Genomic DNA, 14,150 nt, shown 5'->3' with positions numbered 1-14,150 from the left:
CTTTACTGCCGTGTCCCTTGTTCCTAGAATAGGAAACAGTGTGTGTCTGAATGAAGGAGGAAATAGGTGGTGCTCTCTGTACATCCTGCAGTGCTAGAGCACCATGCTGCCGCTGCCACTGCCAAGTCGCTTCAGTCGTGTCCAACTCTGTGCTAGCGTTCCTTATTCACATGCTCACTCAGCACCTGTTGTATGTTCAACACTGTACCCGGCAATTTACATCCATTCATTGTATTTGATTCTTATAAAACCACATGGGATAAATACACATCCCCATTGTACAGAGGAGGAAACTGAGGCTCTTTGAGGATCAAGCACTTGCCCCAAGGCCACCAAGCTGAGCTGGCATGTGAGCTAGGGCCTGCCTGACCCCAGAGCCCTTGGAGCCAAGGGTTGGCTGGGTCCACATCTCCCTTCCCAGGGCCCCTTGCCCCCAGGAGGCCCCCTGACAGCCTTCCTACCCGCCGTGTCACAGGCCTGGTGATGTCAGCCATCACGGTGATCATCCTGGTGCTCTACTTCACTGTGGACACCTTCGTGGTCAACAAGAAGCCGTGGCTCCCTGAGTGCACGCCTGTCTACGTGCAGTACTTCGTCAAGTTCTTCATCATCGGTGTGACGGTGCTGGTGGTCGCCGTGCCCGAGGGGCTCCCTCTGGCCGTCACCATCTCCCTGGCCTACTCGGTGAAGGTGAGGAGTGGGGAGCAGGACAGGCCGGCTGATGCCACCTAGCTGGGGGTCTGAGGGGTGGCTGGCAGGGCCAGTGCCGGGGGCTGCGAGGAGAGCTAAGCAGAAAGGAGTGGGCACGTTGGAAGCTCAGAGAGAGAGGTTGCATCCGGGAGCCCCAAACTCACAGGCCCCCAGGAGAGCCGCACCCTGGCCAAGGGGACAGACATTATTCAGCCCAGCCAGGTGTCCCCTTGTAGTGATGGGGCCCAGTGTTGCCAGATATTCACATTTTTCTAAGAGAAGCCAGAAAGCTGGACTTCATATAAGCCCTCCTGATTTTTAAACACTGACAATCAGCTCTGAACAGTAAATTAGACGCAGGTATTCCCTGTACGGTTGTGTCCGACTGTTTGCGACCCCATAAACTGTAGCCCGCCAGACTCCTCTGTCTATATGGGATTCTCCAGGCAAGAATACTGGAGTGGGTAGCCATTTCCTTCTCCAGGGGATCTTCCCCACCCGGAGATGGAACCCGGGTCTCCTGCATTGCAGGCAGAGTCTTTACCATCTGAGCCACCAGGGAAACCAGACCCACGCTCATCCCTTCCCATCAAATGTTGGCCGGACTGTGGTCATCACTCAGCTGTAGGCCCCACTTAGCCACAGTACTTGTGGGACTAAGCTTGGAGTTTGCTTCCTCAAGTTCAAAAGAGATAAGCCTAAAATAAAAAGGATGTCTGGTTTCAAGAAAGCCCCCTCCTCTCAAGAGATGGGCTAAAAATAGGAGGTCTTAAAAGCAGTTCAATAAAGGGCTTGTGCTTATTCGCTCAATTGTGCCCAAGTCTTTTGCAGCCCCCTGGACTGAAGCCCGCCTGTCTCCTCTGTCCATGGGATTTCCCAGGGAGGAATACTGGAGTGGGTTGCCATTTCCTACTCCAGGGGATCTTCCTAACCCAGGGATTGGACTCATGTCTCCTGGCAGGCAGATTCTTTACCACTGAGCCAGCAGGGAAGCCAATAAAGGGCAAGTGGGCCCAGGAGTGCCTTGGGTCTGGGGGTGCTCCTGAGTGCCACCCTGATAACAGAGCCCCACGTTCCCCTGCTCCCAGGTCCATGGCCATGGGCGGAGCCCAAACACGGGGGTGTGGGGGCTGGCATCATCTCGTGAGCACAGGCATCTGACCCTCTTGGGGGCACTTCCAAGCCAGGCTTATCCCCAGATCCCCACACCCTGGTCTCCTCATCTTGCCTCAGCCCAGTGATTGCCCCACCTCGACGGGCAGGGCCCTGTGCTCCTGTTTCCCAGGGTCCCTAGGCCAGGATGTGCCTGCGAGAGCAGAGGCCAGGGCTGTTTATAAACAAGGCATTCACTCTGAGTCGTTGGCAGAGCCGACCGAGGGCATGGTCAGTTTCCAAGCTGGAATTTGGGCTGGGCTGGCTGATGTAATTTCATACAGAAAAGAGCTCTCAGGGCAGTGCCAGGAAGTGGCAGGTCTGTGTAAAAGGACACTGTCCTTATCGTCTCCTTGTTTTGGGGTTCTCTAAGAAACTCCATCCCACAAACCAAAGCCCAAACAGATCACAACACAAGGCTGATCAGGGGGCCTGAGGACGGAGACCTCGTGCTGCTATGAGTCTGGACCCCACCCCACCCAGTGGGGACCCAGGTCCCCTTAAAGGTCATAAATGGTATCAGGGGTCCACTTACAGACCTTGTTGCCTCTACACCTGTGGTCTGTGTCTCCAGCACCTGTGCCTTCAGCTGCCTTCGATAGTGTTACTTATACAGTCACTTGATAAACTGAGTACAGCCCCCGCCCGCCACCCAGGAGAGAGGCAAACTCTCCACTTTCTGAGCCTGGACCTACCCCTTGGCCGTGTGTGCTCAGTCGTGTCTGACCCTTTGCGACCCCATGGACTGTAGCCCACCAGGCTCCTCTGTCCATGGGATGTCTCAGGCAAGAATACACGGGGGGTCTTCCTTATCTGGGGAGATGGATTCTTTACCGCTGAGCCACCAGGGAATCCCCACAAAAGCAAGTGCCAGAACAAGGACTTGAACCCTGGACCCTCAGATTAAAAGTCTGATGCTCTACCGACTGAGCTATCCCGGGTCCACCACCCAAAGAACAGCGGTGACACTTAGATGCTCACTGCGCAATAGAGACGTGACGTACGTATGATGTTAAACTTCCTAGCAGCTGCATGAAAAAGGCAAAACAGAAAGAAACAGGTGGAAATAATTTTAATACTGTACATTATTGAACCTAATATGTCCAAGTTATTATCAAGCCAACATGTAATATTTAATAATACACAAATGATTGGTGAGATTTTTACATTTCTTTCATAATCAGCCTTCAAACCTGGATGTGAAATTTACTCTTGTAGCACATTTCATGGGCTTCCCTGGTAGCTCAGATAGTAAAGAATCTGCCCACAATGCAGAGGACCAGGCTTCGATCCCTGGGTTTGGAAGATACCCTGGATAAGGAAACGGCAACCCACTCCAGTATTCTCACCTGGAAAATCCCCTGGACCGCGGAGCCTGGTAGTTTACAGTCTGTGGGGTCGCAAAGAGTCAGACACGACTTAGGAACTAAACAACAGCAGCAAATGATAAGAGAAGCTGCAGGAGCACTGAATTCTACCAATATTCATTTTTTAGGAACATGACCTGCTATTAAAATTATTCTAGGGACTTCCCTGGCAGCTCAGTGGTTAAGACTCTGTGCTTCCAATGCAGAGGCGAAGGTTCGAATCCTTGGTCAGGGAAATAAGATCCCACACGTCACATAGCCAAAAAAAATTTTTTAATTATTCTAATTGCACTCCTTTTTTACCCTTGTTATAAACAGTTATAATGAGGAGCAAGAAAAAGGGAATCAGGTCCCTAGGCTCAGACTAGAACATCTGACTCAGCCTTCAGCTAAATCCGCCTTTTCACATGTGTTCTTGCCAGTAGGGTCACTGTGTCAGGAGGTCCTGCAGTTAAGAGAGGTGGTTCCTTAAGAATCATTTTATTTGCATTATTTGCTTGAGAACCTGGAAGAAGCTAGGAGTGTGATGCTGGGAGGAAAGAAAAGAAGGTGAATATAAGACAATTAATAGTTGTAGAGTAGGATTTCATTTTTGTTATAAATTTAAAAAGAAAAGATATTGTTATGTATGATACTTCAGTGCTTGATGGTAGAATTATGACTGACTTGTTTTTCCATGTGTATCTATATTTAAACGAAAATTGTGATTTTTATTATGCAAGTTATAGTATATAGTCATTGTAGGAAAAGGGAAGCTATAGATTTTTCAAAGGAGGCAATAACAATCTCCTATAAATGTATCACTCAGAAACAATGACACTATTTTTGTTTTTTTCCACATAGTCTCCTATGTCTATTAACACATATATAACTTACACTTCTTCACTTCTCATGAAACCAAAGTGACCATGAAAACCACACACAAGTGAAAGACAGTACCTTTGGAAAAGAAAAAATCCATAATCAAATTAAGAACTTATTTCTGTTAGGATGTAAAAGGAAAGTATCTGAAGTACTCAAAGAGGACCCAGCCTTCATTTACCATCCTTTTCACTATCTTTTCCATAAAGAATACAGACTACATCCGTAATTCAAAGTAATAAAGTCAACTAATCAACTCTTTTAAATGGCTCAAGTAATGTAAAAGGAGAAAGAGAAAGTGCTGTACACAAAAAAGGAACCCAGATGCCAGACGCTCTTGAAACCCAGATCCTTTGCCCAAGAGTGAAGCAGAGGGGCAGTTGTGCCTCATTTACTGCATGTTTACACGGTGCCCTCACCCCCAGCCCCCAGCTCCCTCTCCTCACTGTCCCATCTCCCCTGCCCCCTCCTGCAGAAAATGATGAAAGACAACAACCTGGTCCGCCACCTGGACGCCTGCGAGACCATGGGCAACGCCACGGCCATCTGCTCGGACAAGACGGGCACCCTCACCACCAATCGCATGACGGTGGTGCAGGCCTACGTGGGCGACGTCCACTACAAGGAGATCCCCGACCCCAGCTCCATCAATGCCAAGACCATGGAGCTGCTGGTCCATGCCATCGCCATCAACAGCGCCTACACCACCAAGATCCTGGTGAGTGGGGCAGCCTCTGCCAGAGGGAGAGGCGTCCAGGGGGTGATGCAGGAGCACCTGGTTGGCGGAGCAGAGTGATTCGTAATTTAAAATCCTGCTGATGTATTTTGGGTGGTCAGATAGTAAGCAGTTGTTTCTCTTTGACCCAGCTATGATGCTTGCGTGTGTGTGTGCTAAGTCGCTTTGGTCGTGTCTGACTCTTTGCAACCCTATGGACTGTAGCCTGCCAGGCTCCTCTGTCCGTGGGATTCTCCAGGCAAGAATGCTGGAGTGGGTTGCCATGCCTTCCTCCAGGGGATCTTCCTGACCCAGGGATCAAATCCACATCTCTTATGTCTCTGATGTTGGCAGGCGAGTTCTTTGCCACTAACACCGCCTGAAGCCCCAAAAGTGAAAGTGTTAGTCACTCAGTGGTGTCTGACTCTTTGTTGGCTCCAAGGACTGTTAACCCGCCAGGCTCTTCAGTCCATGGGATTCTCCAGGCAAGAATACTGGAGGGGGTAGCCATTGCCTTCTTCAGGGGATCTTCCTGACCCAGGGATCAAACCCAGGTCTCCTGCATTACAAGAAGATTCATTACCATCTCAGCCACCCATGGTGGGTGGTGGGGGAGATTACTGTTAATTGTGTTTTTTAGATCCTATCATTTCCCTCCCTACAAAAAAAAAAAATCTTTTTATTAGTTAGTTTCTGCTATATAATGACTCCAAAACGTAGTGGCTCAAAAGCAAGCTGTGTCTTTAGCTCACAGTTCTGTGAGCTGGGAGCTCAGGCCGGGCTCAGCTGGCGGACGCATTCCCTCGCGCATCCGCCCTGGGTCACATGCACGGCTCTGCTGATCTTGGCAGGACTGTAGGCTGATCTGGGATGACCTCAGCTGGCATGGCTCATCTCTGCTCTGTGTGGTCCCACCTCCTCCAGCAGGCTCGGCTGGGCACTTCACGTCATTTTGCCGCGTACTATTGGCCAACACATGTCAAGAGGCCTGTCCAGATTCAAGGAGCAGGGAAATAGACCCCGGCGTCACATTGCAAAGGGCATGGATTCAGAGAGGGGACTCACTGTGGCCATTTACAGAGCCTACCACCAGCGACAGTGTAGTTATTAGTGATAGTAGGGGCATTACTAGTTTTAATAAGGAAAAAAAAAACGCTCATATTCCTGTCTCAGCCACCTAGAGTCATCATGCTAGAATCCCTGTTTGGTTCAGAAGCACAGGTTGCTGTTTTGTAATTAACCAACATTTGAGTGAAGAGAAATACAGACCGGTCCATCCAGAGTTCTGTCAGCTCCCAGATGCAGGACATTCCTGCAGAGCGAGTGTCTGAGAGGACAGCTGAGCTTTTTTGCCTGCCCTGCCAATGTGCCCTGGCCCTGACCCCTCTTTCTGCCCCTGAGCCAGCCTGAACCTTCCGGATCAGACTGGGTTGCAGAGTGCCAGAGAGTGAGTCAGCGGCCGGCCGAGGGCCGAGGGCTGGGGGCGGAGGGGATGGGGGTGCGTTTGCTGGAGGGAGGCAGATTCTGCCTCCAGACACTGGGGCTGCAAGAACTGTCCCGTCCACTGTGGCTGAGCAGCTGCCCCATCAGCCCAGAGCTGCAGGAGGGCTGGGGAAGCAGCCCTGACAAGAGGAGAAAGTAGGTCGGCAGAAAGCGTGCAGATGGGTGATAGAGAATGCTGGGGGCGGGGGAGGGGGGGGATGCCAGAGATGACGGCGTTTTTGTCTCCTCCCACCCCTCCCCCCACCTCCCAGCCCGGATCTGGGAATCAAGGGAGGTGGGGCGAGGCTTTATTCTGTTCCTCAGGCCTTCCTAAAATAACCAAGATGCCGTTAATGATCTCGTCCTGTAGATGTTGCAGAGAAGGGAACGGGGCAATTCCCAGAGCAGGCTTTGGGTGGTGGGGGCGGCTGTGTGGGCAGAGCCCTGCAAAATGGGCTTGGATGAAGATGTATGTTATGCAATTACAGTTAAAAAAGGAGTTCTGGGATCTGCCAGGAGGGGCACGGAACATCTGCAGCGAGAAGGCTCTGTTAAGCAGTGTTTCCCAGTGCCAGTGGCAGAGCCACAGTTCACTTCCAGATGTGGTTAACTACATGGCGTCCAGTGGCTTCAAGGACAGCGGTCCTCAAGTCCACCTGGGGGAAAGGGGTAGTAACTGCCAAGACTGGAGAGAGCTCAGGGACCCGGGAACTGGGATTCTTGGTTTGTAAATAGACCAAGTCTCTGACCTCTCAAGCACCAGTGTCCCCTTCTGTGCCTTGAAACCTGGCATCCCGGGACCCTTGCGCCTCTCTTTCTGGGGCTTCCTTGAAAGAACCCTGGCTGTTCTCCTTTCTGTGAGCTAATAGCCAATCAGTGTGGAAGGGACAGCAGAGACGCCTGGCATGACTGGATGGTGGTTAAAGCCCACATCCTGGAGCCAGACAGCCTGGGTTCAAATCCCTCACTAGCTGTGTAACTGTGAACAAGTTACTAAGCCTCTCGGTGCCTCAGTTTCCTAGGGGAAACGATAGGATTATTGTGAGGATGAAATGAGTTACTAAGTGGAAAGTGCTTAGCACATATTCAGCACTCAGAGTGATTAGCATTTTTTGTTGTTGTTAGCAGTAAAATCACCCATTTGTAGCCATGCAGAGGCTAATCAATAAATGAGTAGACAGCAGAGACATCAAGGTTACAGAAGAAAGGGCTTTGCTCAAAGTTGGTGGAAAAGCCAACTTACAGATACCCTAAAACCAACTATTAAGTAGGGTGTCCAGATTAGGTTCTTGGTCCTTGAAACCAGTCATGCAGCATCTTTAGTACTGGTTGGTCTCAGGAAGGAAGGCCTGGAACTCAGAGAGTCAGATTCACAGCCAGGACTGTCAGCCATATGGAGAGAAGGGGCTCCCAGGACCTGCCCTTGTAGTCCTAGAGGAATTTTGAGAAGCATCATGGGCTTCTCGGTCCAAAGTGGAAGTCCAGCCACCCTCCAGATCAGGCTGGGAAATCTAGATGTGGAATATCTTTACCACGCAGAAGGAGATGGACAGGAAAGGTGCACAGTGTCCCCACAATATCCACCAGCTTTGACTGGGAAATGAGCCTGGCCTGGGAAACAGATCCTGGCCAAGGCTGTGTTTCCCCCTACAGGAAGGTGCCGATTCTTCTGTGTCTCATGTGGTCTGATTGCAGGCTGTGTGCTCTGGGACACAGCTGAGTCATCTCTGTTCCCTCCAGTGTAGGCTCTTGGGAAGTACTAGTTGGGCGGGTGACGTATGTGAATTAACTGGTGAATAAATATATGCACATGTAATCAGTGAGATGGGGACTAGGTAGGGAGAGGGATGGATGGACAGATGGAAGATGGATGGAAGGATGGCTGACAGATGAGTAAATGGATGAGCAGGCAGATGGATGAATGTGTGGGTGGTGAATGGAAGAGTCTGAATTGATAAGAGGCTCAGGATAGGGCTACCTCCGTGGTCTATTTTCCTATTTTTGTGGCAGCAAGAAGTAGGAGTTGGCCCTGGCCCCAGTCTAAGGCTAACACCCAGGCTCTCTTGGTACCTCCAGCATGCCGAGGAAATCTTTTCTGAAAGTGCCCTCAACTCTCTACTCTCCATTGATCCAGAGACTTCCAAAGTAACTAATGGCTGTTATTCTAAAAGATTTAAAAAAAAAAAAAAAAAATCCTAGATGCGTATTTGCAAGGGTAGTTTGTGTAGGTGTAATCTGCATGGATTCACAGACCTTAGGGACCACCTGGTCCAGCCCCCTCACTTTACTCTGAGGCCCAGAAATGGGAAAGGACTTGGGTCAAGTCACCCTGTGGGTTTGTGCCGTTAGAATCCATATCTCCTGACTCCCAATCCAGTAAGGAGTTTAGGAGCTTTGGCTCTGAAGTCCAACAGACCAAGGTTCAAACTTCAGCTCCAGCACTTACCACCCATGTGACCCTGAACAAGTTACCTAACCTCTCTAAGCTTTTGCTTTCCAATCTGTTAAATGAGTGTACAGTTAATCATAACCACTAGTATTCACTTAGCCAGACAGAGTGCTGAGTGTTTAACCCATGTTGGCTTGTATGAAGACTCCATGAAGTAGGCAATGTCACATCTCCAACTCGTAAATAAGGACAACGAAGCTGGGAGGAGTTAAAGAGTGTGTCCAGAGAAGTTAAAGAACAGGGGCAGGTTTCAAACCCACGTCTGTCCAGCCCAGGTTTCAAACCCACGTCTGTCCAGTCCAGAGCCTGCAGAGCTCACCACCACCGCCGCTCCGTGTCCAGCTCCTCTGGCTGTATACATGCCTCGAGGCAGTTCCCAGGGCTGCTGTAAGAAGTTCCAGGGCTGCTGTGAGATCAGATAAGAGGATGTATGTGTGGTTCCCAGTGCAGTGCTTGACATGTAGCAGCTACTCCATCCATGTCAGTTATTGCTCTTATTACCTCCTTTATTATTTCTGAGCCTTAGCCTCCATGGCCTGCTCTTCCAGCCACTGTCTAGCTTGACCCTCCACATCCCTTCCAGGTAATCAAGGCATATGACCATTTTCATCTTACAGCTGAGACAACAGAGCTGCATAAACAGCAGGTGTCCTGACCCAGGTTGCTCCTGACACCAGGTGACAGTGTTGAGCCCAGAGAATTGTGGCGGAGTTGACCAGGCAGGTGAGGAGGCGCTCTGGGCAGGGCCACACAGCCTTGCCAAGGCCCAGAGACCTTTTAGAGATGAGACAGTCTGTGGCCTGGGCATTTCCCAGGGCCAGAATGATGAGAGGTGAGGCTGAGAAGGCTGAGGGCGAGTTGAGGCAGCAGCAGTTAAGCCCTTCATGGCCTTTCTCCTCACAATGCTCAGAATCACCCAGGCACTGGTGGAGGATGGTGTGAGAGTGGAGGCTGCCGGGGGAGACCAGGAAACGGGACCAGGAGGTCCCTCTCAGGGGGCCAGCCTCAACCACATGCCCCATCCCTTCTGAGGATGCCGGGATTCCCTTCTTTCCACTCCTGTTTCTAATCACTGGCAACTAAAATTGCCCTCTGAGGCAAGTGACATGAATCATCTTTTAGTCAGATATGGCTTCCCTGCCTCAGAAATCCTGGCGCACCCTCAGATTGGCTTTGTCGCCTCTAACTCTCTGAGCTTTGAGACTTCTACTAGCGGCTTCTTCCTGTCGCCCTTCTGCTTCCCAGAGCTGCAGCTGAGCTCTCAGATGGAAATAGCTCCTTCCTCAGACTTTAGAAGCATGCTTTCTTTCGGGAGAACGTTCTCCTTTTCCGCCCACGTTTATTCTGTGCTCTGAAACCACCCAAGCGGACTTCAATTTTTTTTATTTTATGAGACCTCTTTTAAAGTAGGTTGACATTACAGTTAACATTTGAATTATTAAAATGAAGATGGGCACTTGTGGAGTCAAACTGTTGGAAGTTTATGGCATATATTCTGGTAACATAAACTATTGAAAGAAGAACAAATCTCCTTGGAGTCCTTGAAGTGGTTTTCACTTCAGGGAAGGAGCAGGAAGGATTTTCCTGGCAGGATGGTTTTCCTGAATAAATAAGGCAAACTTCACCATGTAGAGACTTCCTAGGTGGCTTGGTGGTAGAGAATCTGCCTGCCAATGCAGGAGACCCAGGTTTGATCCCTGGTTCGGGAAGATCCCCTGGAGAAGGGAATGGCTACCCACTCCCGTATTCTTGCCTGGAGAATCCCACAGACAGAGGAGCCTGGCGGGCTATAGTGTATACGGGTCGCAAGAGTCGGACACGACTGAACATGCACTCACCTAGTTAGAAATTACAGGTGCTACCCCATTACCAAATTGAGGTGCCTCCATACCCCCAAGAGCCCCAGTAAAACCTAAAAGGCAGGAAGGATCTGCTTGATTGCATGTCTCATGAATCTTAGAGCTAGAGCTCCTGGGAGGAAGATGAAGTGGAGTGCTAACTCTGGAAAGCAGAGAGTCAGTCCTTGAACTCACATCTAGCTCCAAACCCAGGGTACCACTGAATGTTCCAAGGAGCCTCAAACCCCCTGAGTCAAGCCAGTTCTGCGAGGGACTCTGGCCAGGACAGTGGTTCCAGAAGGTGCAGAAGACCCTGGAAGTGACTTACCAGGGCATTCAGATGGGGATGTGGGATTGCTCTTCGTCCTGGTCTGTGACGTGACGGTGCCTTTGTGTTGAATTCAGCAGCTGTTCTGGCTCTGTTCATTGGTTTTGTTTTTGTTCTTTTTGAAAACACTGTCCCTAGGAGAACAATTTAAAATGAGTAACCCTGAATGGGGGAGTCTAATTTTTAACAGAACTATTAATCCATGTATCCTATCTTCTCACTGTACATGTGCACACATACGTACCACACAGCACATACACCATGCCCACACAGATGCCTGCACACACACACACGTGCACACACATGCACATATACTGCACTACACACAGCACGCACACAGCACGTACACACAGCACACACATGCATGTGTACACACACGTACCACATCCATGCATGCACACACACACAGTGCAGTGGCGAGCTCAAGAAGGTCCCCGGGGAGTCTGCTTTCACGGGTGTGTCTCCCCAGGGCGGTTCAGCCTGTCCAGCTGTCATCCAGGACACGCACGCTGACCTGGGCCTCTGTAGCCTTCGTGAAGGTCCTGGCTCTGCCCTCCTGCCCCTCAAGGCCTAGCTCCTGAGAAGCTCCTGGGGAGGCAGAGCCTCAGATAACAATTCTGGAGGCCAACGTTCTGACGAAATCCCATCCCATCTGGCCTCCCGTTGGCAGTACTCCACACCCACGAACACCAAATTATTCATTTATTCATTCAACACATATTCATTGGTTACCCACAGTAGGAAGCAGCGATAAGCAAGACAGCCCTCCCCACTGCCCCCACCATGGGCTCTAAACCAGTCACCCACCAGTAACCTCGTTAACCAACCATCTGAAATGCTAGGGAAGACAGGCAGGGCTGCTGGGAAAGCGTTCTGTGTGGACACAGAGCTGAGACCAGCAAGGGTCAAATCCTACTATCTCAGCCACTCACAAGCTGTGAGACCCGGTCTCTCCAGGCCTCCGCATGCACCTGGGAATAGTAACAGTCTGCCCCCGAGGCAGCCATGAGGATGTAACTGAAGATGCATGCTTAGCAAAGGGTTTAGCAAAGGGCAAGCGGAGTTGGCATCTGGCACACGGTCCTTGCTGCAGCTGCCGAGGCTCATGGTGGTCCATCCAGGCCTCGGGGAGGCTCCGCTGCCAGTGCCCATCCTCAAGGGCTGAGAAGCGTGGGCTCCACTGCCAGAGCCCATCAGAGAGTGAAAAGTCATTTTCTAACGTGGTTTCACAAGTGTTGTCCTGTGGCCATGGCTGAGGTTTACCATGCTATGTCTGGTGGGTTTTGAGGGACAGAGAGGGGGTGTTGAGGGTATTTTAATATTTCAGTAAAAGACACATAACTTAAAATTGGTCACCGTAACCATTTTGGTGTACACATCAGTGTCATTAAGTCCAGTCACATTATACAACCGTCCCCACCACCCACATCCAGAACTTACCATCTTCCCCAACTGCAACTCTGTTCCCTTTACACTCTCCCCTTCCCCCTCCCCCCACCCCTAGCACCCACCCTGCTACTTTCTGTCTGGATGCATGTGACTGCTCTAGGGACCTCGAATAAGTGGAATCACACAGTATCTGTCCTTTTGTGTCTGGCTTATTTCACTTAGCATAATGTCCTCAAGGTTCATCCACGCTGGAACATGTGTCAGAGTTTCCTTCGTTTTTAAGGCTAAATACCATTCCACTGTGTGTGTAGATCGCATCTTCCTTATCAACTCACCTGTGACGCACAGTTGGGATGCTTCCATCTATTTGGCTACTGTGAACAACGCTGCAGTGAACGTGGGTGTACAAATGTCTTCTCCAGTCTCTGCTTTCAGTTCTTTTGGGTATATACCCAGAGGTAAAATTGCCGGATTGTATGGTAATTCCGTGTTTAATTTTTGAGGGACCTCCCTGCTGGTTTCCACAGTAGCTGCGCCATTCTGCATTCCCACCAAGGTTTCCAGTTTCTCCACATCCTTGCCGACACTTGTTTCCTATTTTATTTTGGATAACGGCGTCCTCATGGGGGTGAGGTGGTACCTGCTCGCTATATGTTTTTAAATCTCATTTTTTCAGATGTCATTTATAACTTGCTGCTCTTCGGGTCATCATTCCTTGTGTCTGAGCTCCAGTCACTCCCAAGCATCCCAAAACAGGAGCATGAATTGCCTTCTCAAAGTTATGCTCACCCAGGTCACCCAAAGTTAGCTGCACCCAGCACCCCCAAAGGGCTTAGTGCTCATACAGGGACATGTGCGGTAAACAGCACTGCATTGGGAACGAAAGGAACCGGAGGCAGCCCCAGGCCTTTGACCAGTCTTTGCAGGAGGTCTTTGACCAGTAGCAAATCACTTCCCCCCAGGCCTGCCCGCTGCCCCTCAAAACCAATGCCTTAACTCTCTTACAGACTTAGAGCCCTGGAGAGCAAAGGCTCTTGGGAAGTCTACAGTAATAACAAAACCTATGGGTTTGTTGAGATTTAAAAAAAAAATGCCAAAAGAAAAAAGGGGCGAGTCCCTACTTCTTAATAATACATGTAGGCGATTTCAGAGCTCAAGTTCACGGGAACAAATTGAATTACGGAGGAGCCAGCCCTGCCTTTTGCAGCAATGCATTGTTTGAAATCCTTTTAGGGGAAAATTAAAATATTTCACAGAGGGTAATAAAATGCTGTGTGTTTGCAGGCATAACTGCTCAGCTCTCTTGGGCAAATAAGTAATTAGCCATTTTTATTTCAGTCCTCTGTATCATCATCTTCTTTCATAAGCAGGGGGTGGGGGGAACCGTTGTGGAAGACACATAAAACTCTGGAAATCACCAGAAGGTTAATTATAAAATTGTAAAAAAAAAAATAAGTAAATAAATATGTAAATTTTCAAAGCACACATAACCACATGCTGCAGAGACTAAGAGGAGTGCTTAATGTCTCTTTTCCCAAACATCAGGAAGAGGGAGCTTGTCAGATTCTTCTGCTTTCAAGTCACATCCACACAGTGTGGGAGCAGGGAGCCTTCCGAGGCCCACAGTGCTGGGACCTAGTCGGACGTGGCATGGAGCAGGGAGGGTATTCTCAGGTTGGACCCACGGCCCCCAGAACCCTCAGAGGAACCCGCAGCTCTGCCTTGTTCTGCCATCCTTCACTACGGCCCATGATGCACCTGAAGGAGTGGGTTGATTTTTTTTTTCTCAGCTGGAAATCATTTGCTCCAGCCTTTTCGTGTGACACGTGGGGACCCTGAGGCTGATGACTCAGGGTCCACAGCTGTGTATGGCGAGGCC

The 14,150-nt window shown here is 50.0% G+C and overlaps 1 protein-coding gene, 1 long non-coding RNA gene and 1 other non-coding gene across 7 annotated transcripts in view; 1 reads left to right on the top strand and 2 right to left on the bottom strand.

Annotated features, from left to right (window-relative positions):
• The window catches only part of ATP2B2 (ATPase plasma membrane Ca2+ transporting 2), a 136,824-nt gene that overhangs the window by 86,364 nt on the left and 36,310 nt on the right, over nt 1-14,150 (top strand). For all 5 annotated transcript variants that reach the window (XM_055556990.1, XM_055556986.1, XM_055556988.1 and 2 more), the window contains 2 exons: nt 476-690; nt 4,546-4,788. In XM_055556990.1, coding sequence (XP_055412965.1) covers nt 476-690; nt 4,546-4,788 — 458 coding nt within the window. The remainder of the gene's footprint in view (nt 1-475; nt 691-4,545; nt 4,789-14,150) is intronic.
• Nucleotides 2,711-2,783, bottom strand: TRNAK-UUU (transfer RNA lysine (anticodon UUU)). Its single transcript has one exon. It is a non-coding gene; the product is annotated as a tRNA-Lys (tRNA).
• On the bottom strand, nt 3,510-12,853 carry LOC129634754 (uncharacterized). The gene is made up of 3 exons (XR_008705870.1): nt 12,607-12,853; nt 10,883-11,016; nt 3,510-3,738 (listed from the first exon to the last, which is right to left on the bottom strand). It is a non-coding gene; the product is annotated as an uncharacterized LOC129634754 (long non-coding RNA).

The sequence above is a fragment of the Bubalus kerabau genome, chromosome 20, assembly GCF_029407905.1.
Source record: "Bubalus kerabau isolate K-KA32 ecotype Philippines breed swamp buffalo chromosome 20, PCC_UOA_SB_1v2, whole genome shotgun sequence".
NCBI classification, from domain to species: Eukaryota; Metazoa; Chordata; class Mammalia; order Artiodactyla; family Bovidae; genus Bubalus; species Bubalus kerabau.
Note: the sequence above shows the minus strand (reverse complement) of the source record. Positions and strands in the feature narration are given on the sequence as shown.